The sequence below is a fragment of the Anopheles stephensi genome, chromosome 3 (assembly GCF_013141755.1).
Source record: "Anopheles stephensi strain Indian chromosome 3, UCI_ANSTEP_V1.0, whole genome shotgun sequence".
In the NCBI taxonomy this organism is placed as follows: Eukaryota; Metazoa; Arthropoda; class Insecta; order Diptera; family Culicidae; genus Anopheles; species Anopheles stephensi.
The window spans coordinates 8,955,760-8,979,008 of NC_050203.1; the positions used below are offsets into that span (position 1 = coordinate 8,955,760).

At 44.4% G+C, this 23,249-nt stretch overlaps 1 protein-coding gene across 5 annotated transcripts in view; it reads left to right on the forward strand.

Moving 5' to 3' along the window:
• The window catches only part of LOC118513007 (protein bric-a-brac 1-like), a 135,887-nt gene that overhangs the window by 81,045 nt on the left and 31,593 nt on the right, over positions 1-23,249 (forward strand). For all 5 annotated transcript variants that reach the window (XM_036058271.1, XM_036058272.1, XM_036058276.1 and 2 more), the window contains exon 3: positions 22,182-22,239. In XM_036058271.1, the coding sequence (XP_035914164.1) occupies positions 22,182-22,239 (58 nt within the window). The remainder of the gene's footprint in view (positions 1-22,181; positions 22,240-23,249) is intronic.

Genomic DNA, 23,249 nt, shown 5'->3' on the forward strand with positions numbered 1-23,249 from the left:
ATCCATTATGAGCAACTTGAAAAACAAAGTTTGTCCAGTAAATAATGAAATTTAAAATTTGTAGTGCAAATCTACAAAAATAGAAAAACAAGAGAATGAAATAAAAATAAAAATAAAAATTACGGTAGAAAACCGTAATTTATGGAAATATCCACTCAACCGCCAAAGGTATCGTACATTCCTCAAACAAATAAGTTCTCGAATAGCTCCGGAAGGCCCAACTGTCGCCAACTTGTCGTCTGGTGTTTATTTTGTATTTGTTGTCTCTCTTTGCAAACCGTCGAAGAACAATTGGGTCTGTTTTTATTTAAATTTTGTTTTTGAATCAAAATTCCTGATAGAACTGATTGAAACAAATCCTCTATCTCTTTAACCGCCATCAATAAACAAAATCAATTTGTGTGTGTGTTTAACACTGCAAAATCTGCGCCATCGCCTCTAATTACCTTGCGCGACCGTGTCTTATGCGACCGCAGGCAATCTCTTATAATAATACGAAGCTGATTGGAAACCATTAAGCGATAATTCGGCAGCGACAATCCGGCCCCTTTTGGAGAACCATTTAGTGTGACGTTATGCATTGCATCGGCTGCATTTGGAACCCGTCCGATTTCATAAGTCACAACACTAAAACAACGCATGTTCACCGAAAAGTGTGGAGCCCCTTGTTTCAATTTTTCAATCAATTAAACTCCGCTCACACACAGCCACACGCACATTGACACGCAATCGAACGCTAAACAGCACGCCAGCCGGCTTCCGGTTAGGCGGCGGTGGGCACCCGAAAAAACAATGCTGCAAAATGTATCCTTCCAGCACCCCGTGTGTCCGGATGGGTGGGAGAGGGTTTGGTCAACCACGAACCCCGAAGCGTGGTTCAATCCCACTAATTCGCGACCAAAAAGCGCGCGCGCGCTCGCTCGCTCGCTTCCCTCCATACGCCCCACAACCGGTGTGCATGTGTGTCAAAACAGTTCCATCCGGTCGGTGTGTCGCGCGGCTACGATATGCTGCGGGTTGCGAGGTGGTGTGAAAATTCTCCATCCCTTCGGCTTCCGTGTGAGTGCATCCGCCGTTGCCGCAGGGGTGCATGCTCGGAAAGCGTTGTTTGGATGCAGCCCTAAACAACACTACATTGACGGTGTTTATCACACATTAAAAACAAATAGTTTCCCTAGCCAAACAGTGTCGCTGTGGTGTGGAGGTAGGTGCATCAAATTGGATGTTCGGGCATTCGGGCTTAACCTCAAGAAGCAAGAAGAAAAAATGCTATAATTATAGCATGAAATAAAACTTTAACTATACTATAAAAAGTCATAGTTTAAGTTAGTAACAAATACGCTTACACAGCCCTTTAGAACTCAATTACATTTTGTCTCAAAAATACTACACTCAAATTATACAAACTTGTCCATTTTTTAACAAATTTCTATTCGCCCTTACTGCAATGGCTCTACCTGCAGCCGTACCGTAGCGTAGCTACTTTTCATCCGTTTTCCACCGGCATCCGAAAGCCCTTCGGAACCTTCAAATGCAAAACCCGTGAAAATGCATCCTCCAAAATGCAAGCGACGGCGTTGACGCTCCTGCAGCCAGGATGCATGCTTTATCTTTAATTTTAATTAGGCCAAGAGCTCTCCATGGTGCATAGAGCCACACGGTGCACGGTCTTCATGTCTGCCACGTTGGGTTGCAATTCCTCGTTTCTTTTTTTTCGTCAGCATTATTATTATTATTATTATTATTATTATGTTTTTCATGCGCGTCAGGCGTCCGGTGTCGCTTTCCAGTTGCATCCTTCCATCCATCGTCACACACCAATACCATCGCAGCACGAAAGCCCCCTTACAGCGCACTTAGACACCCCCTAGCTACCCGCTGCTGGTGGATCCACAAATCCAGCTTCTATATATATTTTATTCATTTTCCTTACCCACTTATCATTTGCAAAAAAAAAATCCCCCACCGTCCGCAAACCCACCACACAACTGTTGCCCTCGTTCTCCTCCCGAGCGTTCGGACACTGTGTAAAAAGTGTAAGGATGCGCGGTGTCCTGAGTGTTGGAGCTTTCCCTGTGTGTGTGTGTGTCGACTAAAAAGATGAAACGAAGGAAAAAATGTGCCGAGCACTCTTTGCCAGTTTTGCATGCACAAAAACCCGAAAGCCAAAACCAGACCAGAGGAACAACAACAAAAAATACAGAAAGAAAACTCTCCACCCTGTCGCTAGCGCTGTGGCCAATTGGTGAGAGGATTCTTTCCCTTTTTTTCTTTGCTGGGTGTATTTTTTGTCTTCTTTTTATGCATTTTCGAGTGCTGTAAAATCGTTCCATTTTTGCAATCACATACAAAATTATCGTTCTACCGTACACGGACTCTCCTACTCCAGGCTGCTGCATCACCACCGCTATCGGCTCAACTTGGCTCATCTAGCATTTTTTCCCCCGATGTTTCGGAGCTCTTCCCATTTTTTTATTAGAATGTTTTACCGGTATGAGCGGAAAAATACAAACCGGCTCAAAAATAGATACCCGAGAACAGTCGACGAAAAGGAATTTAAAAAAATAGCATCATCATCGATCCTTCAAACAGGACTTGGCCCTAGACTAGGTGGCATAGAAAAGCGGCTCACCGGCTACCCTTTCAATGCTGCCAAGGATTCCTGTTCCTGTCTGTTGTTTTCGGGGGTATGATATGAAGAGGACCACTTAAAATGACATGCAGGACAAGGGGGGGGGGGGGGGTTTCGCTTTGATTTTGTTAGAAAGGCCTATGAGGGAGTTGAACTAGGCGCCAAGAGCTGATTTTCTGCAACGAATTGAATGATTCAAGTTTCTATCAAAGTAACTAGAACAGGAATGCATTTATTCTACTATTTTCAAACGAAATCCTTTTCTTTGTTGAAACAAATTTCAAATCCTATTAAAAATGTTATTCCATTTTTCTTTGCATTAAATTGAACTAAATGAAGGTAATTTAAACCGCGAAAAATAAACCTGGAAAACCTTTGCCGCACGACGGTAGAGCGTCCACTCGAGATAGTTATCCTATGTAAATTTCATACATTTTTAAGCAATTACTAGCCCAACCGGCACCGAATGCCACGAAAGGGAAGGACCACGGACAAGCATAGCTAAAGCATTTTTAAAGCGAGGAAGAACAAACGAGACGCAAAAATGAAAAGACGTACCTACTGAGCAGCTGGAGCAACGACATGGAGAACTAGCAGCAAAATGAATATAATGAAGCTACTTTTCCCCCCTTTCCTTTCTACAGCATCACATATGTTCAGGTGGTTGGGATTTCCTCGTAATAGACAGCTGTTTTGAGCACCCTTTTTTCTGTAAGAGTGTTGCTTCAAAATTTTTAGACTAATATTCTTGATTAGAGTACAGTATTTCTCATTTGACTAAGGTTAGATTTAGTTCAAATTTTTACCTTTTTCCCACTCATTGACATCCAAGAAAAGAGAAACGTCTGACTCTATTCTTACAAACCAGACCAGCTCATTAGAATGTCTTGCGTTCGCCCGATTGAAACAATATCCGCCAGTGTCCAGCACCGTCAGGAAATGACCGTTTGAAGAGGATGTAATCGGGGAAAAAAATGGTTCAATAATTGGCCATTATATTTATAGATTCGAACGCAAAGGAAAACGCGCGCCCAGCAATGAGTTCATTTCCTTATAAGAAACCAATTACTGTTTTGCAGTACAGCAATTTCTTTTTTGTATTTCTTATTTCAACGGATCAATTTTTTTCAATATTTGAATCTCAAAAACTCTAGCTAGAACAAAAACCCCCAAACGCAAAAATGGCAAAGAATCCCAGAAAAAAAGAAAAATGTATTCATTATTTAATTATCGCCACCATGTACCAAACAGGACGCAAAGACGAACGAGCGAAGGTGGTGATGGCTTCCTCAGAAGAAGAAGCGCGCCCCGTCTCGCACACTCGAATAAATGATGAAAAAATAACAAAATCACAAAAGCAGAGTGCGCGTTGTTTGACCACGGGCAAAGTGGGAAGGCATAAAAAAAATCACCAGTCATAGGAAATTATTATATAATGAACGTCTGAACCGGAAAGCGGTGTTGTGGTGAGCTGGTGGACCTGGCTGAACTCTGCCACCAGCTTGAGCGAAGTACACTGACGGCGAATCGGAATCGGTTGCCCGGTACGCATCCCGGTCGAAGCTAAGGTTGTTAATCGTCTTATTTTATTGCTATTTTATTTCTCCAAACTTTTGGCTGGGATTCACAAAAATATTTTCTGCACGTGGGTTGCTCTTGAAGTATCAGACGTTAACCAATTTAAATAGAAGTTCACTCTATGAGACTTGTTAGATTTTATTATTAGCAATTTATGTAAAATATTTATTAGTATTTTAAACTACTCAAAATCCATGAAGAAACAGAGGTTTGATGCATGAAAGCCTTCAAAAAATGAGTTTATTTTCTTCCTGCGATATTATTCTTTTTTTCCCATTTCCGGTTAACCTTTCACCCCTTTGGAGGTATTTCTTTCAAAACGATTTAAAATTCCAACGAAATCCAACGCTAAAAGCGAGTTATGTTCGATGTATCCATGTTGACCCGGAAACGTGCATATATTAATAGGTGGTCCCCCTGCTCAAGCCCCCTTCACTCCTTCTTGTCATCGCCCCCATCCGCCAAAAGTCGCTCAAGACATTTGTGCACTGCACTGACCTTCAGCCGGTCACCGTTCTATTAAATAAAAATTCCTTAAAAACAGTTTTAGCACATCCGGGCCTTCGCGAAAGGGGGGTAGCCCGAAAAACGCGATATGTACATATCTCTCCCGGCACAAAATTGCATTTGTGTCTTCCGGTGTCTTCCGGTGGTGTTTTGGATGCACCGAAGGAAATTAGCTTTTCGATCAAACATCCCCCATCGGGGTGTAGGAAAAAGGCGTCGGCACGACACGACACGGCCAGGTAAAATGGGTTTGTTATCAGTTTGCTGCAAGTGTGAAAGTGTGTGTGTGTGTGGGGGTGAGTGTGGCACGAAAGAAATGTGTCTTGGACGATCGCAAAAACTGGGGAATGCATTTATTTTATTTTATATGTTGCAGTTGCATTTTCTTTCACGGCTCGAATGCAATCCGGCCTGCGACAAGACTAGGCTGACGCTGTCGTGGGCTTTTCGGTGAAATGCAAGTACCGGGCAGAACACCCCATCATTCGGTTGACGTGTAATAAGAAATTCTACATTTCTTTGCCGTTTTCCTTGTCAGATAGTGTTGGATTGTTTTTTTTTTTTTGTTTTCCCGTTGGCATTGCTTTAGTCGGGAAGGCTTAACCGGAGGTCGTGTGCCGGTCATGACAAAATATATTATAACGCGTGTCTTTACGTGCTGGAGTGGGAGGGGGAGAGAAGGGGGAGAGGAGTTTTGTTTCCATTCCAAAGTGCATCTGCAACGTCATTGAGTGCAGTGAGCAGCAGCGAGTGTCGGTGTAGTTGTTTGTCAAAGAATGTTCACCTGTTTTCGGAGGGCGCACGAATGCAACTTCAACTTCAACCGTGTCAACCGAGTATTGATGCAGTTTAGATTGCAATTAAAAAAAACACTCTTTTCTATTTTATTTTAAATTTTGTATAGAAAAGAGAAATTTTCTCGTAACCATTTCTCAACCCACCAACCATTCACCATATGATTTGCTTTTAATTGCAAAACGTTCAAACACATAAATCTCCACGAAAGGCAAGTACACAATACCGGAGCATTTACGAAAAGGAAGCACCAGCAGCAGCAGCAAACCGTGTGTATTGCAACAAACGACTTGATCGCACCGGTGCATAATTGCTCGCAATGGGTTACGGCCCATTATGATTAATTAAATCGCTTCATAATTATCATCATCAGTGTTACCAAATTGATGTGGCGCAAAGCATGGGCCCCATGAGGGCTCCCTCTCTCTCTCTCTCTCTCTGTCGCTATGGGCACAGGCCATTCAGTCAGCTTCACAGTCATTGTTTACATCATATACTACGTGATGTTTATTTCTTTCATTTTTAAACTCCCCTGTAAACCATCCTTTCCCATCCCCAGCAGGGCAATCCCGTTGCACTTCCTGGGTAAAATAAGATGCGGAAATGAGGTCGATTTAGGGGTTAATGTTGAATGTTGAAACTCATTGCTACGCGGCATTGCCTGCACGTACAGTTTTAGTTCAGTTTTACTTACCGCCTTGTTTTCCTTTATTTTATTTCAGGTAAGCTTGCAGTGCAAACCATTGGCAAAAACACATGTCATCGTTCAAATCGTTTGGAGCGTTACGATTACGAGCTCAAGATGAGTATCTGCGCCGTGTAAAATATTAATCATTTCGGTAGTTTTAAACCCTCCTGCTTATCACCGAACGACAGCCGCACACATAAACGGCCGCTCCAAAAGTGCATCGAAACATAATGCGCTTCCCGGGAGCATAATTTTCCCCCCGGTGAAAGTCCCGTTCCGGTGCATTACAATAAGTCGTTAAACCGCGTACCACGATGCGTGGAACATAAAGTTTACCATAACACAAATAATTTTAAGTCACAAAACTTCACACACGCAGAGAGAGAAAAGCCCCCAAACTATAATTCCCGTCGCGTCATTTGTCAAGTCATAAAATCACATTTTTAACGGCTTGCGCCGGGAAACGTGAGGACCAAAAGTTTTGGAGTGCTTGCAGCAAGAGTTTTTATCGAACCATCCGATTGAGGCTAGAAGATCGTCGCTGTACTTTGTTTCTGCACATACCCGCTAATTCACATTATTTAAAAGAAATTGAAAACAAATGAGCAGTGACAATGAGGTCGATGTCTGTGCGTTTGGGAATCTTTCTTTATTCGCCTGAAACAACCCCCCTGTGCCAAATTAGAACACAGTCACTCCTAAAAAAAATGGACCCACCGAAGCACACAGAAAACGAGCGGGTTTGAGAGCGCAGGCTCAATTTTATGATCGGTAAACTTTAATAGCAGCGTCAATTTGTTAACGCTTCTCACGCACGCCTAGCGCCCCGTTAGGCGGCGGCGCCATACAAATGGCCATACCGAGTGAAACCGAACCATTTTCCACCGGCAGCACAGGCAGCATGAGCGCATAAAACTTGGCTCACAGAAGCAGAAATATATTTATATAAACCATTAAAATTAGGAAACGTAAAGTACGCGGCATACTAATGCAGTGCCGCATGATGCGTGCAACGGTGGATGGATTGAGGGTCGTTAAAACATTCGGGAAAATTATGTTGGATCACCTTTTTGGGCCGTACTTTTTCGTTTTGCTGGGCGATTGTCTATCTGATAGGTCACTAAACAAAACTTCCTATTGCATGTGGTTTATAGAATATTTTTTTGAATTTCATTGTTTGAGTTTCAGAACTGAAGCAGATCAGTCGAAGATTGGACCTCGCAACCTTTGCTCAGTAATAGACTTTCTTGCTTAATTCTAATACCTAGCCTTCACAGACCGGAAGAAAGATTAATAAGCAAACATTAACAAAAATAGTTCACAAATAACACACCACCAACACCGGTAACGGCCAGTCCATACCCTGTCGTCCAACCGTGCGCCGTTCGCCATTACCTCCCGGAGCACTATTAATAAGATAACAGTAAACCCCGCTCCGAAGGGAACAAATCTCGGAAAAAAACAACACCAATTACAACTTCCGACCGGCCACAGCTCGACACACGCGGGAAGAGGTCTTGGAGACTCCCTCCCCTCCCCTCTTCCCCCAACCACCCCAACCGTCCACCAGGTCGGTAAACTTCAATTGCGTATGTTACCTTCGCGCACGGTGTAAGATGATTACCCACCGTACCGTGTCCCGGTGACTTGGAAATCGCGCGCACAATCGCTTTTCGTCAGCAAAATGTCAGCAGATTCTTCCTTCATTTCCGGAACCCCGGAACCGGTGCCACTACCCTCGAGCAAGACCGATTCGATAATTTTCCACCGATCCCCGACATCACGCAGACAATTGTGGTGTGCCCTATTACCCGGGTGGGATCATTAGGCTGAAGGTGGCCGAAAGTTGTACGCCGATGGACCCTTCCGGAGACCTCATCACCCCGGAATTTCATCTCATTTGTCGGTTGGGAAGAGCGAAAGAGCGAGAGCGCCAAAGAAACTGAACCGCTCCGGCGGAAGATATGACGGTGAATCGGTCGAGTCATCGTTGTTTATGTTTGCCAGGTCCGGTGTGTGCGCTTGAAATTCGTCTTCAAAACCTGGTGGGCCGGTGGTGCGTCGGCCCCGGCTCGTCGGAAGTTGTAATCGGGGCCGGGAATTACTAACCCCGGCGTGCCCTTTTCGACCCTCGGGGGGGGGGGGGGGGGAAGGAGGCTGAGTGAACGGATCTGAAGTTGAGAGGGCAGCGATGAAAGTCGGCAGCTTGTTCATTTGTCTCGTGCGTTTTGCTCGTATGCTGTGAATCATGTAGTTGCAGATTAGACACTTCCTCTGGTCTATTTTGCTGCGAACTGGATGTCCGAAGAATATAAGAAACGGAGCTCATTTGTTTATGATGATCTTCCTATCAGAATATTTTTTGCTGGTATATGATACATCGAATTCATTCGGAGATCTTGAGTATCCAAAAGCGAGGCTTCTGTTCTGTGAGTTCACGTTTAAAGCTTTGGTAAAACTTTACGCAATGTCCAAAACCTTCTCGAAACTGGGACTTATCCTATGACTTCTATGATGAGGCGTAACATGAAGTTTTAATATCTTTTCTATCCAGTAATCAAAATAATATTGTTCCTACCACTCATCGTCATCCTTACTGATATGGCATCTGAGGCAAGGTTTTCCAATATTCTGGTATTTGAATCTGCACAGAGACTATAGATCCTATAACAACACTAAAGATACTAGATACTAAAATCTCAAACTGAAGCAACAATTACTCAAGGATCGCCCAATAATCTGAAGCTGGTAAACTTAGTCCAACACGCAAGAAAATTTCTTCCTAGTTGAGTAATGTTTGGAGCATTTCAATCAAATTTCGTGAAGTCAAAAATTGAGCGCGCGATTGGCGTGTTTACCCTTCAAATTGCTTCTAAAATCGTTTCATTCGTTCAACGACTTTTTCCACGCAATTCATTTATATTAAGCTTTAAACATCGCATAAATTAAAACGACACCGAAAACAAAAAACCTTTACATCTCGCCATCATCATCATCATCATCGTCGTCGTGATCACTATCACCATCTTCGTTTCGTTTGCCGCCATTTGGTCAGCAGTAAATGTTGCCATCGCGCCCACCCGCGATCTCCTTACCTATACTCACCCCTTCAAAGACAACTTACCCGACGCACAACACAAGTACGATTGTTTATCTTACTCGTCCGCGAACTTCGAGTTTCTCCTTCCCTTTGGTACTGTTTGTGTCTTTGTTTTTTCGATCGCTTCTTTTCCTTTTCGATGAAGTCACACAGAAGGAAACAGTTCGGAACCGGAGCCGTTGTTAATGGAAGAAGTTATTTGAATAATTTACCTACAATAATGACGATTATTGTTATTGAAATATTAAAGCCAAATCTACCCACCCACCCCCCCGCCCTGGGGGGATGGCGCCGAGGAGGGTCGAGTGGTTCGAGAAGTGGGTGACTTTTCCTCTATAAAAACGCACCCAAGACTCACCGCACAAGAAGACGGCAAAAGTGGGGTTCACCCCCTTGCAACAATGGGGTGCGTTCCAGTTTTCGGTTCCCCACTTCATGACAAGCCTTTTTTCTCTGCATTTTGTCTCGTGTCTTCCTTTCGAAATACCGAGCGGTGTTTCGTTTCATGTGCGCCGTTTTATTTCTTTAATGTTTTGCTTTACTTCGTCGTCAAGTTGTTGTCTCCGGTATGAGTGGATAGCCTTTCCTGCTCATTCGTGACCACCTTCCGTACGCATCGGATGAAGGAAGGCGAATAAGAAAAAGTGGTACCTCGTGTACGGCTTGCGCCACACCAAGCTTATCTTTTATTAGTACTAGCGGGTTTTTGTTTTTTTTTTATGCAACTCTCTTGATCTAAATCTAAACCGTCGTTTGCATCTTTTGTTGGTGCGGCTTACCTGAGCCAGCTCCAATATGAAGTTATTGTCGGTGAGTGCGCAACGAAATTGCTGGTTGAATTTATAGTTAAACATGTGCTAGAGACTAGAGATTTTGCTGCTAGGAAGAGTGAAGTTAACTAGTTTAAAAACTCTGATGAATTGAGTTCCGATTTGATGAAGCAGACATGAGTTGTCTGCGTTCTTTGCTGCAAGAATTTAAAGTTGAAGATATTTTATGTAACATTTCTTTCGAAGACAGCACCAAGGCACCTCAAGCATATCTTCAAAGTTCCCAGCACTGAAACCAATCCACCCCTGACACACACAGCTCAGCAAGGCAAACTTCAAGCACGTGTTGACGTGTCGAAGTGGTTCGTCATGTGCATCACCACAGAATAATGGCAATAATGCACGCGTGAAAACGCGAGGTGTTTCTGGCCCTTAACTAGCTACTCTTCACTCCATTCACCATGTATTTTGTGCATCGGCAAGGATTGCACTCTTTTCCATGCTAATGTGGAAAGTAGCATATGAAGGGCAAAGGTGACAAAAAGCGACAATTTTGAACACACGGGCGATGGGTTTTGTCTGCAGGAAGCTGGGAAAGGGACCAAGGATGCACACGTCAATTGTGACGGTCCCATGCTCTACCGACGAACGTAAACAATTTGTGTGATGATGCTGATGTCTGTGCTGGATAGACGTACATCTCACATTCGAAGGGCAAAATTAGATGCATTTTACACATGTTACGAAACCATTTTTGATATCATAGTTTTCTAATCACACACCTCACCCTCGAAAGCTTCTTAAGTGCAGCGGTAGACACATTAATTAGCACCTCCAATCAATAATATGTTAATCTCGCATGACACATACTTTCTCTCGGGGCAATAAGTTAATAACAACATGCCCAAGAACTCAACAACAGAAGGCTGTTTAGCGACCCATTTAGCCGGGGCCAACAGTCGGACAGACACAGACACTACACAATTAAGCATTCTTTCTTAATTGAAGACGCACGACGAAACAACCAAGACGACGTGTCGTCGTGTGCAGCACACAATCCGCAGTTCATTTGGCAGACGTCCGGGAAAATCTAAGAAACAGAAGTTTTTAACGTATGCACCGATTTGTGTGTTGAATACGTTAAATGGTGTTAAACTGTCGACACGCGTTTCGGACGAGGAGGCTTCTCTCTCTCCGCATGTCGATGGCTTTTGTATTCTTTTATTGCTGTCTGTCGGCCATGGTGAGAGATTTGTTATCGTTATCACGGGCAATGACATTGAATATACCTTGGGAGGAGTTTTCTTCACTTCGGAATAGTCTAGTCAGCAATATATTAGCCTCTATGAAGGGTACACTCTAATTAAGATTTGAACCCAGCCTCTCGCCGTGCTGATGAGCGATACTCGTGCGGTACCGAAGGTCCTATTTTCCGAGCTCGGATAATCTATGCTCAGAGTCTATATAGTATTTTGCTTCAACAATATTCTTTTCTGCAACCGCTAAACACTTCCTTCAAGGCAGTTGCGAATCTTTCCACGTAAAAGCGTCGTGATTTTCTATTTATCTGCCACCCTCTAAAGGGCGTAGATTGGAGGAATATACTCGACTCACTGTGAAAGACAGTTCACCCCCCTACACTATCCCTCGGGATATAGGATGCCAATGGTAAATGATGAGCCTGATGCTGGTGTTAACCCCTATCGTGCAACCAGCCAACGAGAGCAAAACCACCAATCGACCACCAGATTTACTCGCTGTCTCTCTCGCGTCCCATTCGCCACAGAGAGTAGCCCCCCGTCGGTGTCGCGTGATTTCTCGATAGCGCCATAATCCTTGGACGAGAACGTTCGCACCACGGTTCCGGGAAAATGGATCCTTATCAAGGCAATCGGTCACAGTGGCGGTACGCCCGAAGGGATTTTCTTCTCACTTCTTGCAAAGGGCGCTGGTCCCGGGAAAGGGTCAAGAAGTAGCATCGCCAGGAGAAGCATGAGAGAACGATTTTATTATGTATAAGGATCACGTCGCAGGACTGGTCCCACGCCGGGTCCGCACCTGTTGACTTGGCGGTGTTCGGTTTGGGGCACCAACCGGAAGACACATAGTCGTCGTCGTCGTCGTCGTCGTCGTCGGACTGAAGGAAGCAGCCTGGAGCACGCGCCGAACGCTCGTGCTTCACCGGCAAAGCGACTAGACGGTGGCTAGACATTGTGACGTTGGCAAATGAAGCGGGACACAGGACCGAAGGGCTGCCAGTGGTGCCGGTGCTTTACGACGTGGAATAACCGGTTCCCTGTTCGGTGATGGGGTTCGGAGTCCTTAGCTGCTCAGTTTCTTCCAAATTCTTCTCTCCTTTATAGTATGTATCATCGCGACCGTCAGGGGAAGTCAAGCTTGTAGTCGATTGCTAAGTGACCCTGTTTTTTTTTTTTTTTCATCCCAAAACCCCTCAAATGTTGTGGATGAATGTCATTCGATTCGCTTACATTAAAACACTTCACACTTCGTGATTTGTTCTTCGTGACAATGTTTTGTGTGCTTTTTTGTTGTCTCGTGTTGTTTTATTTGCTTTGCCTTAGGCTCATTTCTTATCTTCTTCTCGTATTTACTTAACTGGTGCCCGATGTCTGGCGGGGAATACGCCTTCAGGCTCTCCTTAGAACGCAAAACAAAGTCTGGCAAAGTGTCTAAAAATCTCACCTTCTTATTTGACATCGCTTCTTACCAAACAAACCGACGGCAAAATAAAAACAATCCATCCGTCGACTAGCCGAAATCCCTTCGCTGCCAGACGCCCGCCACATTGGAGACCGTTTAACTTTTTACTGTCACCTACCCGTATGAAATAACGACAGCAAGACTGTTTAGTTAAGTGTTTCTTCACAAACAGCTCCGCTCCACCACGGGGTGTAACGAAACAGGCACACGTGTTAAACATGATGAGCATAATCGCCTGATTGCTAGAAATGATCGCTCTGTTTCAGGTCCGCACCAGACCAGCAACATCTTTGCGAGGGCTGTGTTTGATCAGCAGATCTTCCGCAGAGCCTTGGAATTGGTTTTTTCGATCATACCCAACTAATCATACAGGATTTTTCCCACTCTCAATTCGCAACCCGACCTCGCGTTGTTTCATTCATTCAACTGGTTTGATGCAACATTGAAGTACAGCTAGTACAGAAACTGGCTGTTAAAAATGTATTGAAGTAGAATAGTTTATGGCACGATAACGGGGAAGCCAGCTGGAACGCTGTCAATTACTCAGGCAAATCATAATCGACCGGCGGCTCATCCTCGGCCCCCGGATGGCACTGTGGGACACGCGTAAACTGGTTAGCGTCCATTAATTGTGATTTTGATTTTCATCACCGTAAGTCCGGTTTGCGCTGAAACGCGTTTCTCGTATTAGCGCTGGCTCGATTATTATATTCACATTTGCCGGCCGGCATGCAACATAAATCATACTTAGCAACCGGGCGCATCTTGCTCCAGGATTTTTCTCCCTTTTTTCATCACCTTCCCGCCAAACATTCCAGATTGGCTGCTGACTAGCTGGAATGCCACTGCTTAATCTACAATCTATGTGAGAGTGTTACAGCTTTATCAAGCTATAAACGGCATTCCTTGCAATCTGGACAACCTGGACCTGGCTTTGGGTTATTAAGATATGCCTGGCTGTGCAATAAACTAATCGCTTTAATCTGATTGACCCTGCTCAAGGTTTTGGAATGTCAGGCAGAAAAAAAAACCAGGCTGTTTAATGGACCGTGAAATACGGAAGTAATAAGCATTAAATAATTTGTTTTATATCAAGCGATTTTTGAAGGCACAGAAAGTGATTCTTACTACCTAAGTACAAGATTTGTTCACTCCCATTAACATCACTACATTGAATTAAACTGATGGAATATTTTGCATTGCAGAAAAGAATATCTGCAGCTAGCTCCAAACATAAATTCTATTCAAACTGTTTCGTATTTCCCTTTTTACTGTTCCACACAGCGACCAAACTCCAAAATTAGAAAATTAAACCATTTTTTTCGGGAAATTATGGTTTACCTACTGTTCTTGCTATCTCCATGCCCATTCGAACCATCCAGTTTGTGGTGCGGAAATTGAATCTAGATCGAGCACGCGAGTGCCAAAAAATTTATTTCATATTTGTTGCATAGATGTACGGCAGCAAAATTTGATTTCCAAAATTAAAAGCTAATGGAGAGTTCAATTTTGGGACAGAAACTATTGGCAATTTCCGGCCATACTTCGATGAGTGATAGAAGAAAAACCCCATTTTAATTGCTTTATTGAGCGTTACTAACTTAAAAAAACGCGAATAGAGAGCACAACTACAGTTAAAAATATTTCTTCACCCAACAGAGGCGCGAAAAAAGTTGGCCTACGTAACACCGTCCACACTTCCCTGAAAGCCGTTGCTAGCCGGTTTGGCCTCGTTCTAATTATATTTCGCTAATGATTACAATAAATTATCATCAATCGTTTGCCGAAGCGTTTTGCCGAACGATGCACACCACAGCGCATCGAGCGCCAAGAAACTGCATCCATTGTCCAGACCGCTCATGGTGCAGTTTATGTGCATATTTAATTCGAAAAGTTTCAACAATGGTATAATAAATGTATTCCCTCCTTTCTCCGCAATGCCTCTCGCACTTCCTCATCTCACCCTTTAGTTGTTGGATGCAAACTCGCGAAAACCCGAACCATGGCCGCGCTCCGCATTTCGAAGACAAACAATGAGCTTATAAATATTAGATAATGTAATGTACCGCCACGTCGTCGTCGTCGTCGGTCGCCATCCTAATCATGTGGCTAAACCACCCAACAGCGAGCGGGTCTTAAATCCTATCCCCCTTGCACCATTACCATACCCGCTGTCTGATGCAGGGGGCCAATTTTCTTCAAACGAACCGCGACCATTTGTCAAGTGTTCGACCCGAGAGCTTCGACCGGACCGGACTGTTTGCCACCTGTTTGTCTTCAGCCGAGCCCTTTTAGATGCTTCTGCCGTTTGCCGCGGTTACGGCTACTCGAAAGGGCCGTTCATCAGTCCGGATGTTGGCCGATCGCAAATATCTTCCGCGCATGGCTTCCCTTTCTCCCAACCACCCAGTACGCCCACCGAGTTGTGACCTATCTGCCAGCTGCTTAATGATGTGTTTATAGGGAGATTGTTTTACAATAAATTTACATACAACGCATTTGCATGTGATGTTGCCTGTCTGCCTGCTTGCCTGCCCGGGTCATGTGCTGCATGTTGCGTCAGGGCCATACAGCACGCCGAGAGCACAGAACACCGGCTTTCTTAACAGCCTCTCATTCATCAATCAGTAACGAGCGAGTGGTTTTAAAGAATCGATCATTTTTGCACATTAACCGTCGGGCAGCGAACCATGAAAGCGGGGGCCTCTATTCATCTCCATGGCCCAATTGTTACGCTACTTTGATGGAAAATTACCCCTTAAATGGCTTTCGAAACACTTTATGATAATACTTTCTGTTCAAAATAGTTAAAATATAAGACAAAGTCGACAGACAACACTCCTAAATCCATGTTGCAAGGCTTTTTGAAACATGTTATGTCGTTACATGCCCTACTACACACCATTTTCCTTTGTCCATTTCCAATATGCACCATTTGATAGTAAAAGCATTGCACAAGAAACACTCCGGCGTGCAAACGAACGTGAAAACCCGGGGCAGTTAAAATGTATATAAAAATGTACACAAAAATAAATAAAAACAAACCATTACCTTTGCCGAGCACCAGGCTAGGCTAGGAGGTAGTGAATAAGAAATGGCTTTCATTTATCATTGATACGGCGAGGCAAAAACATGCATTCCTAACCATGCTTTCTATGCCGAGGAGAGTGCTTTTCCCGGTGGTTTTTTTCGCCTTTTTCTCCTGCTCCTTTTTTCTTTCGAAAATACACCAGTGTGGAGTGGAGAAGAAGTGCCACAAGTCCTACTACCGAGTGACGGGATGTTACGAACATGGGCCGACTGCATGGTGCAAATAAATCATACATATACTGTGCATACACAGACTTGTAAAATAAAATACGTATAACCCCCGCCCCAGGTCCAGTCCCCGGTGGTATTGGAGGGGTGCAGTTTTTTGCGCTGCATCTTCTATTCATTTTCCAACGACGAACCGCATGCAACGGTTGTGTAAGGTTTGATTTGGATATGTCAAAAGAAGGCCTCGACCAAATCCAGAACAGAGCAGCACCGTTGCCAGAAAGAGCTACTGGAATGGGGGCGAGAGACGATTTTGGCGGGGGGGGGGGGGGGGGGGGGGGGGCTTGGCTTGTAATCATTTTCATATCAACTCTCACACCATTAGATACGCAGGCAGGCAGGCATTTTCCGAGTGCCCCTTTTGCACGGTCATCCTGCAAGTCCATCCTGTGTCCCAAACCGAACCGACTGGGTTGGGGGGGGGGGGGGTTGGTGGTGGCTTTTGCATACACGTATGCACGACCGAATCGACGAGTACGACGATTGCCCAACAGCAAGCTAATTCGCAACCGTTCGCGAACCAATCAAGCAAGCCCGGACGGCTCGAGGTACGCCGTTTCGCTTCGGCTGAAAAGACTTTTCATTAATCATTCATCAAAACATATTTAAAAACATTTTTCCTGCTGAAATATGCAGCCACGTCGTCGTCGTACGTTGTGTTTTTCCCTCCCTCTTTCAATCCACCCGCGAATCGTACCTTGAAAATGCTTGGTGGAAATCCTAATGCTCCTCATGCACCGGCGTGTCCTTCCGCGTTGGCACTTTCGTTGTGAGTACCGCGAACCAAAATTCGCTTTGCCCAGTTTCGGGCCCCTTTTTGTGGTACGCGGAAGAACTCTCGGCAGCATGTATTAGAGGTGGAGCCGAGTGTGTGTGTGTGAGGCCCTCACATCCCGCTCCAAAAATCCGGGTCCGAGAATACGAATAGTAATTCTAGAAATACGACCACAGCGACATGGCGCGAATCGCGAAACGATAGAGCCTCACACCACCGTTCGGCACAGTACAGGGCTCACGGTTCTTGTGTCCGTGATTTCTCTGGTCAACAAAACGACGTAAAAATGGGCAGCCCGCACCCACCGTCCCGCAGAGTCCGAAGACAACAAACGGCATCGGGAATGAAAGTATCGACTGTGAACAGCTCCGGGTAAAACAGTAAGCAGCAGGAAGTTACCACGACCGAACCGAACGGTACGGTACGGTACTGGACCGCGTGTATGATGCGCGTTTTGCGATGTGTTCGTTCGTTCATAATTAATAACATGCCACTGAAAATTGCAAAACCCGATGCCTACACACAGCTGCACAAATCGACGCGTGTTTGCCGGGCGCATTCGATTCCGAGGGGAAAATCGATCTTATAACGATCGAGCTTCGATGAGAGCGCGTATATTAAATGCATCAATAACTTAGCAAAGTTTGAACACTGTTCCAAAGAATCATCGAGCAAGCTTCCGTCAGAGATAAGAAGTACGCAAAATATTTAATTCAATTCACGTCCACATTCTTATTCGTGCTTAAATTATTTTTCGATTCCCGTTCGCTCCTATAATCTATAAATGTATGCAGCATACCCTATCCTTAAGTGGAAGTAAAAAACAAAAAGTTCACAGAAGAAAATAGCAGGAAGCAAACCACCTCCATGCCTTCGATAAAACATCCGGACAATCCGAAAAAGGGCTTTATCCTTTTCACGCTGTCCATCCTTCCTGGACCTTGGATCCAGCTCCCATAGAAAAACCAGAAGGATGTAGAGCGGACGGAGAGAGTGTGTTTAATAAAATATCCGGCCAGGATTAATTATGGATGCGTTTCGATTCCTTCGCCCAGCCCAGGCTGACGTGTACTGCGAACGGAAAAGAAAACTGAAGAAAATCGAACAGCACAACAGGCGCCTCAAGAAAGTTGTGTACAAAAAGTGAGGTTATCAAATATTAACGACGGTGAAACAGCTCGATGGAGTTCACCATTTTCTTTCCACCCCCCCTCCATGATGCATGATTTATATTTCTTTCGCTTTTATTTTTAATACTAAATATGAGTACGCTTTCCGACTTTTTTTCGAACTTGCGAACGAAGGGGAGGTCAGTTTGACGGTTAGGATTTATTCATCACTTTAAAATGGCTCACGCCAGTGACCTGATTTGCTTGCCGAAGCGTCATTCTTAGACGCGTCACGTTGAAGTTGTGAAGCCCTTAGTCCAAAGGCTTACGAGACCAGGAAGCTTTGACACTGGTCATTCATAAAGAGCAGAGGAAGAGAGAGAGAGAGCGAGAGTGAGCTAGTAGCGGTGGTGAGCCATTAGTTGATTTGTGTCATCGTGCGCATGCAATTGTAATGGTGTAATTATTAATTTAATTTCAATTATCATTCGAAATGGAAGCAAGCAAGCCAGCGCAAGAGCTTCGGCAACTTTCCCCTCCCCAGCCCCACCACTGGACGGTTTTCTCCGGGGTTTGCTAATTGTTCAACGGATCGCCCGTCTACCCGGAACCGGAAGAAATGTAAACCGACCAGTTATGACGACACTCGTTACGTGCACCCAGCAATAACAATAACGCTTCCGTCGCTGCTGGTGCGCCACTTGTCGTCAAGCGTCCGGGAAGATTTTAAATGAAGTGCCTCATGTCCTCCAGAAATCCTTGAGAGCGTGGTTTGTACCATCTTCACCGAACGCTCACGCTCTTCGGTGACCTGTGCAACTTTGATGAAAGGAACGGTCCAGTCGCGAAACTGTACCACCTTTCGGGGCCGTTTGTGATGATTACTTGACTGTCCATTCGTATTTCCATCGATAACCCATCGAGCATAGCGTTTTGTTGAATGGTCTTTAATTTCAATAAACGTGTCAATTAACAACCATCCGCCACTGGACGGACGTCGCATGCTGGAGCCAGTACGGAGGAAGAGTTTATTAAGAGGTGTGTGGAACTTCCGGTCGGAGATGGTTAAGCATATGGAAAAATATGCGACATTATTGATATTGCATGAGGACCCATCAAGGAAAAGGGAAAGCGCCTGACTGATATGAAATAAGCGCTAGTTTGCTAGTTGTTGAATAGTTCAACACTGAGTAAACCTGAGAGTAAAGCCCCGATCAATGCTTTAAAACCAATATCTCAAAGGTTCATGTCCAAAAAACGACTTCACTGAGATAGACTTTAAAATGGCGGGTTTTCTCTGTAGATATTTTCAAACTCGTCTGTAGTTTTTTCTTCTGCCAGCAGTTTTAAACTCTTTCCCTTCAATTAATCACTTAATTTACTGAATGAGCTGAACTGCATTTTCAGCTTCAATTTTGTATTGTTTTTTTGTACTCCCGTAGTACTTTTCCACAATAGTGCATAAACTTTTGCGTCTGTAATTGGAGGATATCTTTGCCCGTGTTGTCCATTCACGCGGTTGCAGCGGGCTTGCACAAAACCGAACTGCACTCCAAACGTGTATGCAAATCGTCTTGTGAGGTTTGCTGCAAGCAAGTGCAGCATAAAGAAGAAAAAAAGGCCCCCCGTAACGGTCATTCTAATTTAGATGCAAGTCCGTCTGCAACGAATGAAAGGCGGGCACGGTTGCATTGGAGTTTAGTTAACTTTATAGCTTTCTACCCCAAAAGGTCCGTCAAATCTATTGGGGTTGTGTATTTTTGGGGGGGGGAGGGCGAAAAGAAAAAACTTTTACCAATTCATACATCAACCAGTGCCAGACGTCGGCTGCATCTGTAGGCTCTAGGCAATGAGTGGTGCAGGATGCACTCAACAAAAACTGCACCCGTCCGGGGAAAGCGGCTACAAAAAAGGCTGAGCTAGAGAGAGTGAAGTTATATTTTTCGAAACGAGTTACGTTCAATGTCTCTGCTCGCGGGATACAAATAGACTCCCGTAGGCAAGAAAGTAAAGCTTGAAGGATTAATTTTATACAGCAACAACCCTTACGGTACGGCGTGGAGTTGTGAGACTTGTATTTATGGTGGAGTGCATTGTAGTGTGCTGAGCAGACATTTGTCGTTTGAATGAGCAAGACAATTAGTCCAGGATTATTTTATTTAAATGGTAAACACAATTTACTTCTAATTGAGTATGTTATTTGTAACAGTAAACTTCAATTATTTCAACAAATTCCGGTTACAATTTATTCTCCGCTAATGGGACGCATTTATTTCTCTACTGTGAAAAAACTTCCTGCCGACAAAAAGCCTCGAAGCACCACTGCTTCCAAACCAACCAATCGCATCGACAAGCAATGAAAACAGGTCAACAAAAAGTAAGCCCAACGAGCAAACATTGTGCATACATTATTGCGTTCCTTTTAATTGCTCTCCAAATTGTACGGGCACTTCGAACGAAACGCAAGCGCACAACCGAACATAATAACCAATGTCCAACAGAACGTCAGCAAAAACAACCGAATGCGCTGTCGAAACCTCGAGTGCAAACGAATAAAATATAATATTATATTCACATGCCCGTTCCTCGTTCAGTAGTTGTATTTTTCGTTGCATTTTTGGCGATTTTCCGTTTCGCAATTCTACCACGGGGAAAATAAATTCGCTGTCACAATCGAACCAGAAGGCGTGACTCGCCTGGAGCAATTTTTTTTTTCGTGGTCTTCTTCTGACTGACCGACTGTACCTCCTTTCAGACTCGCGTTTGGAATGTACCGAGTGAATTCGAGGCTAGGAATGTGAAAATAATATTTCGTATGACATCACTGCCAGCAAAGAAGCAGGCGAATGAGTTCGGGGTTGAAGAATCCCGGAAAGGTGCCAAATAAACAAACGCCACAAGGAAACGAAAGCAAAATTATGTCGACTCCGAAAATCGTGTGGCTATTGGCATGAATTGGGACCAAAGATGGTGCTCGGAGTATGGAGATAACTTCACAACGCATTAGCAGCACAACCGTCTTGGCCGGACCAGATCCAGCAAGATAAAAGTCAAAAAAGCATCCTTTTACTTTCGTGCTAAATACGGCGACAGCAAATTATAACCGAAACCAAAACCTGCACATCGGTTCGAAACGGATAATTTGCCCGCTGCAAACGTTCGGAAGCAACCCTTCAATAATTCTTCTTCCCGAAAACATGTTTGCAAGCAGTTGTGTCTCACCGGCACAAAACAATAGGCTGCCTGCGTAAGGCGGTACGATTCCGGACGATAAATCATCGGATCGAAGATAAATGGGCAAACGCAGAAGATACAAATTGGTCCAGAAAAGCCCCAAAATAAATGCTCCGATCAATGTGTTGTAGCTTCCGTAGCGGCAGGGACCATCAGTGGGCATGGGGCAGCACTCTCTTTCTCTCTCTCTCGGTGATACCCGATGACTTGGACAGCACACGGGAAAGCAGATGAGGGGTTGATGATAATAATAATGTTTTGCGAGCGCAATGAAAACTCGCTCAAATCTGCATTGGGAACCACCAGAAAGGAGAATGACTCACAAAGCTAGATTGTGTGCAATTGGAGGTGCCTGCAGCGGGTTTTGTTGGAGGCTTCAGACAGGAACAAGGTTCATTGACAAGTGAGCAGCAAGAAAAAAAAAGAAAGAAAGGGATGTAATTTTGACGATTTTGTTGTACTTATTATGTTGCCTAAGTTGGATTATTTTTAAGAAGCAACAAACGCATTTCAGGCAGTCAATTTTTCTTTGTACGCATCCAATGACGCGACGCCTCAGTTAGTCGAATAGGGCTGAATAGGAGATCTTGAGCAAAGGTATTCCACATGAAAGATAGCCGTGCGGTCGGCTTGTTAGGATGAGTCCTCTACTTTATCATTGACTGCTTCATCGGAGGACTGGAAATGGACAACGCTCATCTTGTCAAAGATGACGGCCCTGCCTGGATTCTGAAGGTACAGAAATGTGAAAGACACCAAGACGTAGGTTTCTTCCTTAAATGATGGATAGTTGAGAGTATCGCTAGGAATATATGACATCTTCCATAACAGCATTCAAATCTGTTTCATTACATTTGCCTTATCATGGCCGTTTTTGTCCGATCTCTCTTGTGAATAATTCTATCTGTGAAATTGATGATTAATCTAATACATCTATTCCTATTTTCTTTTCAGGCTAAACTATTAGAAAACTCCCAAGCATGGCTAGGCGCATCTACGTCATCAATTGCTGGTAAGTTACACAATGCTTCTAGATATCGACAAACGATAGAAAAACACGTTAAGCGATTTTCCTTCCAAACTATTGAGAATGGTGATCGGTAGGCAAATCTTCCATTTAAATAATTATCAGTTAACCAACCGTCACACTACACATTCAAAGCATCAAAGTGGATTAAATCGGACGGATCAAATGCTTTTACATGCAGAAGGGAGTTCTACCAAAGGAGTTTGTAACAGAGCGCACACTAACCTGTGTTTTCCATCCAAAATATACACTCACACACGTTTGAACGGCAGCCCGTTTAACTGCACCACTACACTATCAAACTCAGCGACCAACAGCGGTGTGTATGATTCACCCTTTTGGATAAAGGAATCGGCCGTACAGCGAGCATCATCCCTCCAGCCAGGACCTCTCACGGCCTGAAATGGTCGAAAGGTTTCCACCTGCTTCCAGTGCTCCTGCTGCTTGAGCATGTATCGGCACGAATGTCTTTGTCTTTATGTGCATTCGTTCCATCGTCGTCCTGCCAGTGCCTTCTATTGGTTCGCCCATCCGCCAGCAACTTCATGAGTGTGTGGCGGCAGAGGATTTAATTAAAAAATCTATATTTTTGCAATTCCAATCCGCGATCCCTCGGAAACCGTTCCCGGCAGTCCCCGGTTATCGGGTAAAATAAAGTCGCGAAATGGTGGTTCCGCGGCCTCATCGAACGTGGGTCTTCCGTCCCGTGCTGGTGATCCCATTGTGTGTGCGGGCAGCGGTACACGATATGATGGAGAGATGTTGAGGCCCTTTTTTTGCTATTTTGCTGCCGCTACTGCCGGCACTCATCCTCCCATTTTGTTGTATTATCAACAGCATCAGCATGATGCTCCGTGGCTGGTTTTGCCCTTCCCGCTTCCCGTTTGTTACATGCACACAAGGCCTCTTGTAGATATATTTCAAATAATTTTTACTCTATTTTTATTTCGGAGCTCGGATCGGTTCGCTGAAGCTCGCGCCACGTTTCGGATGGA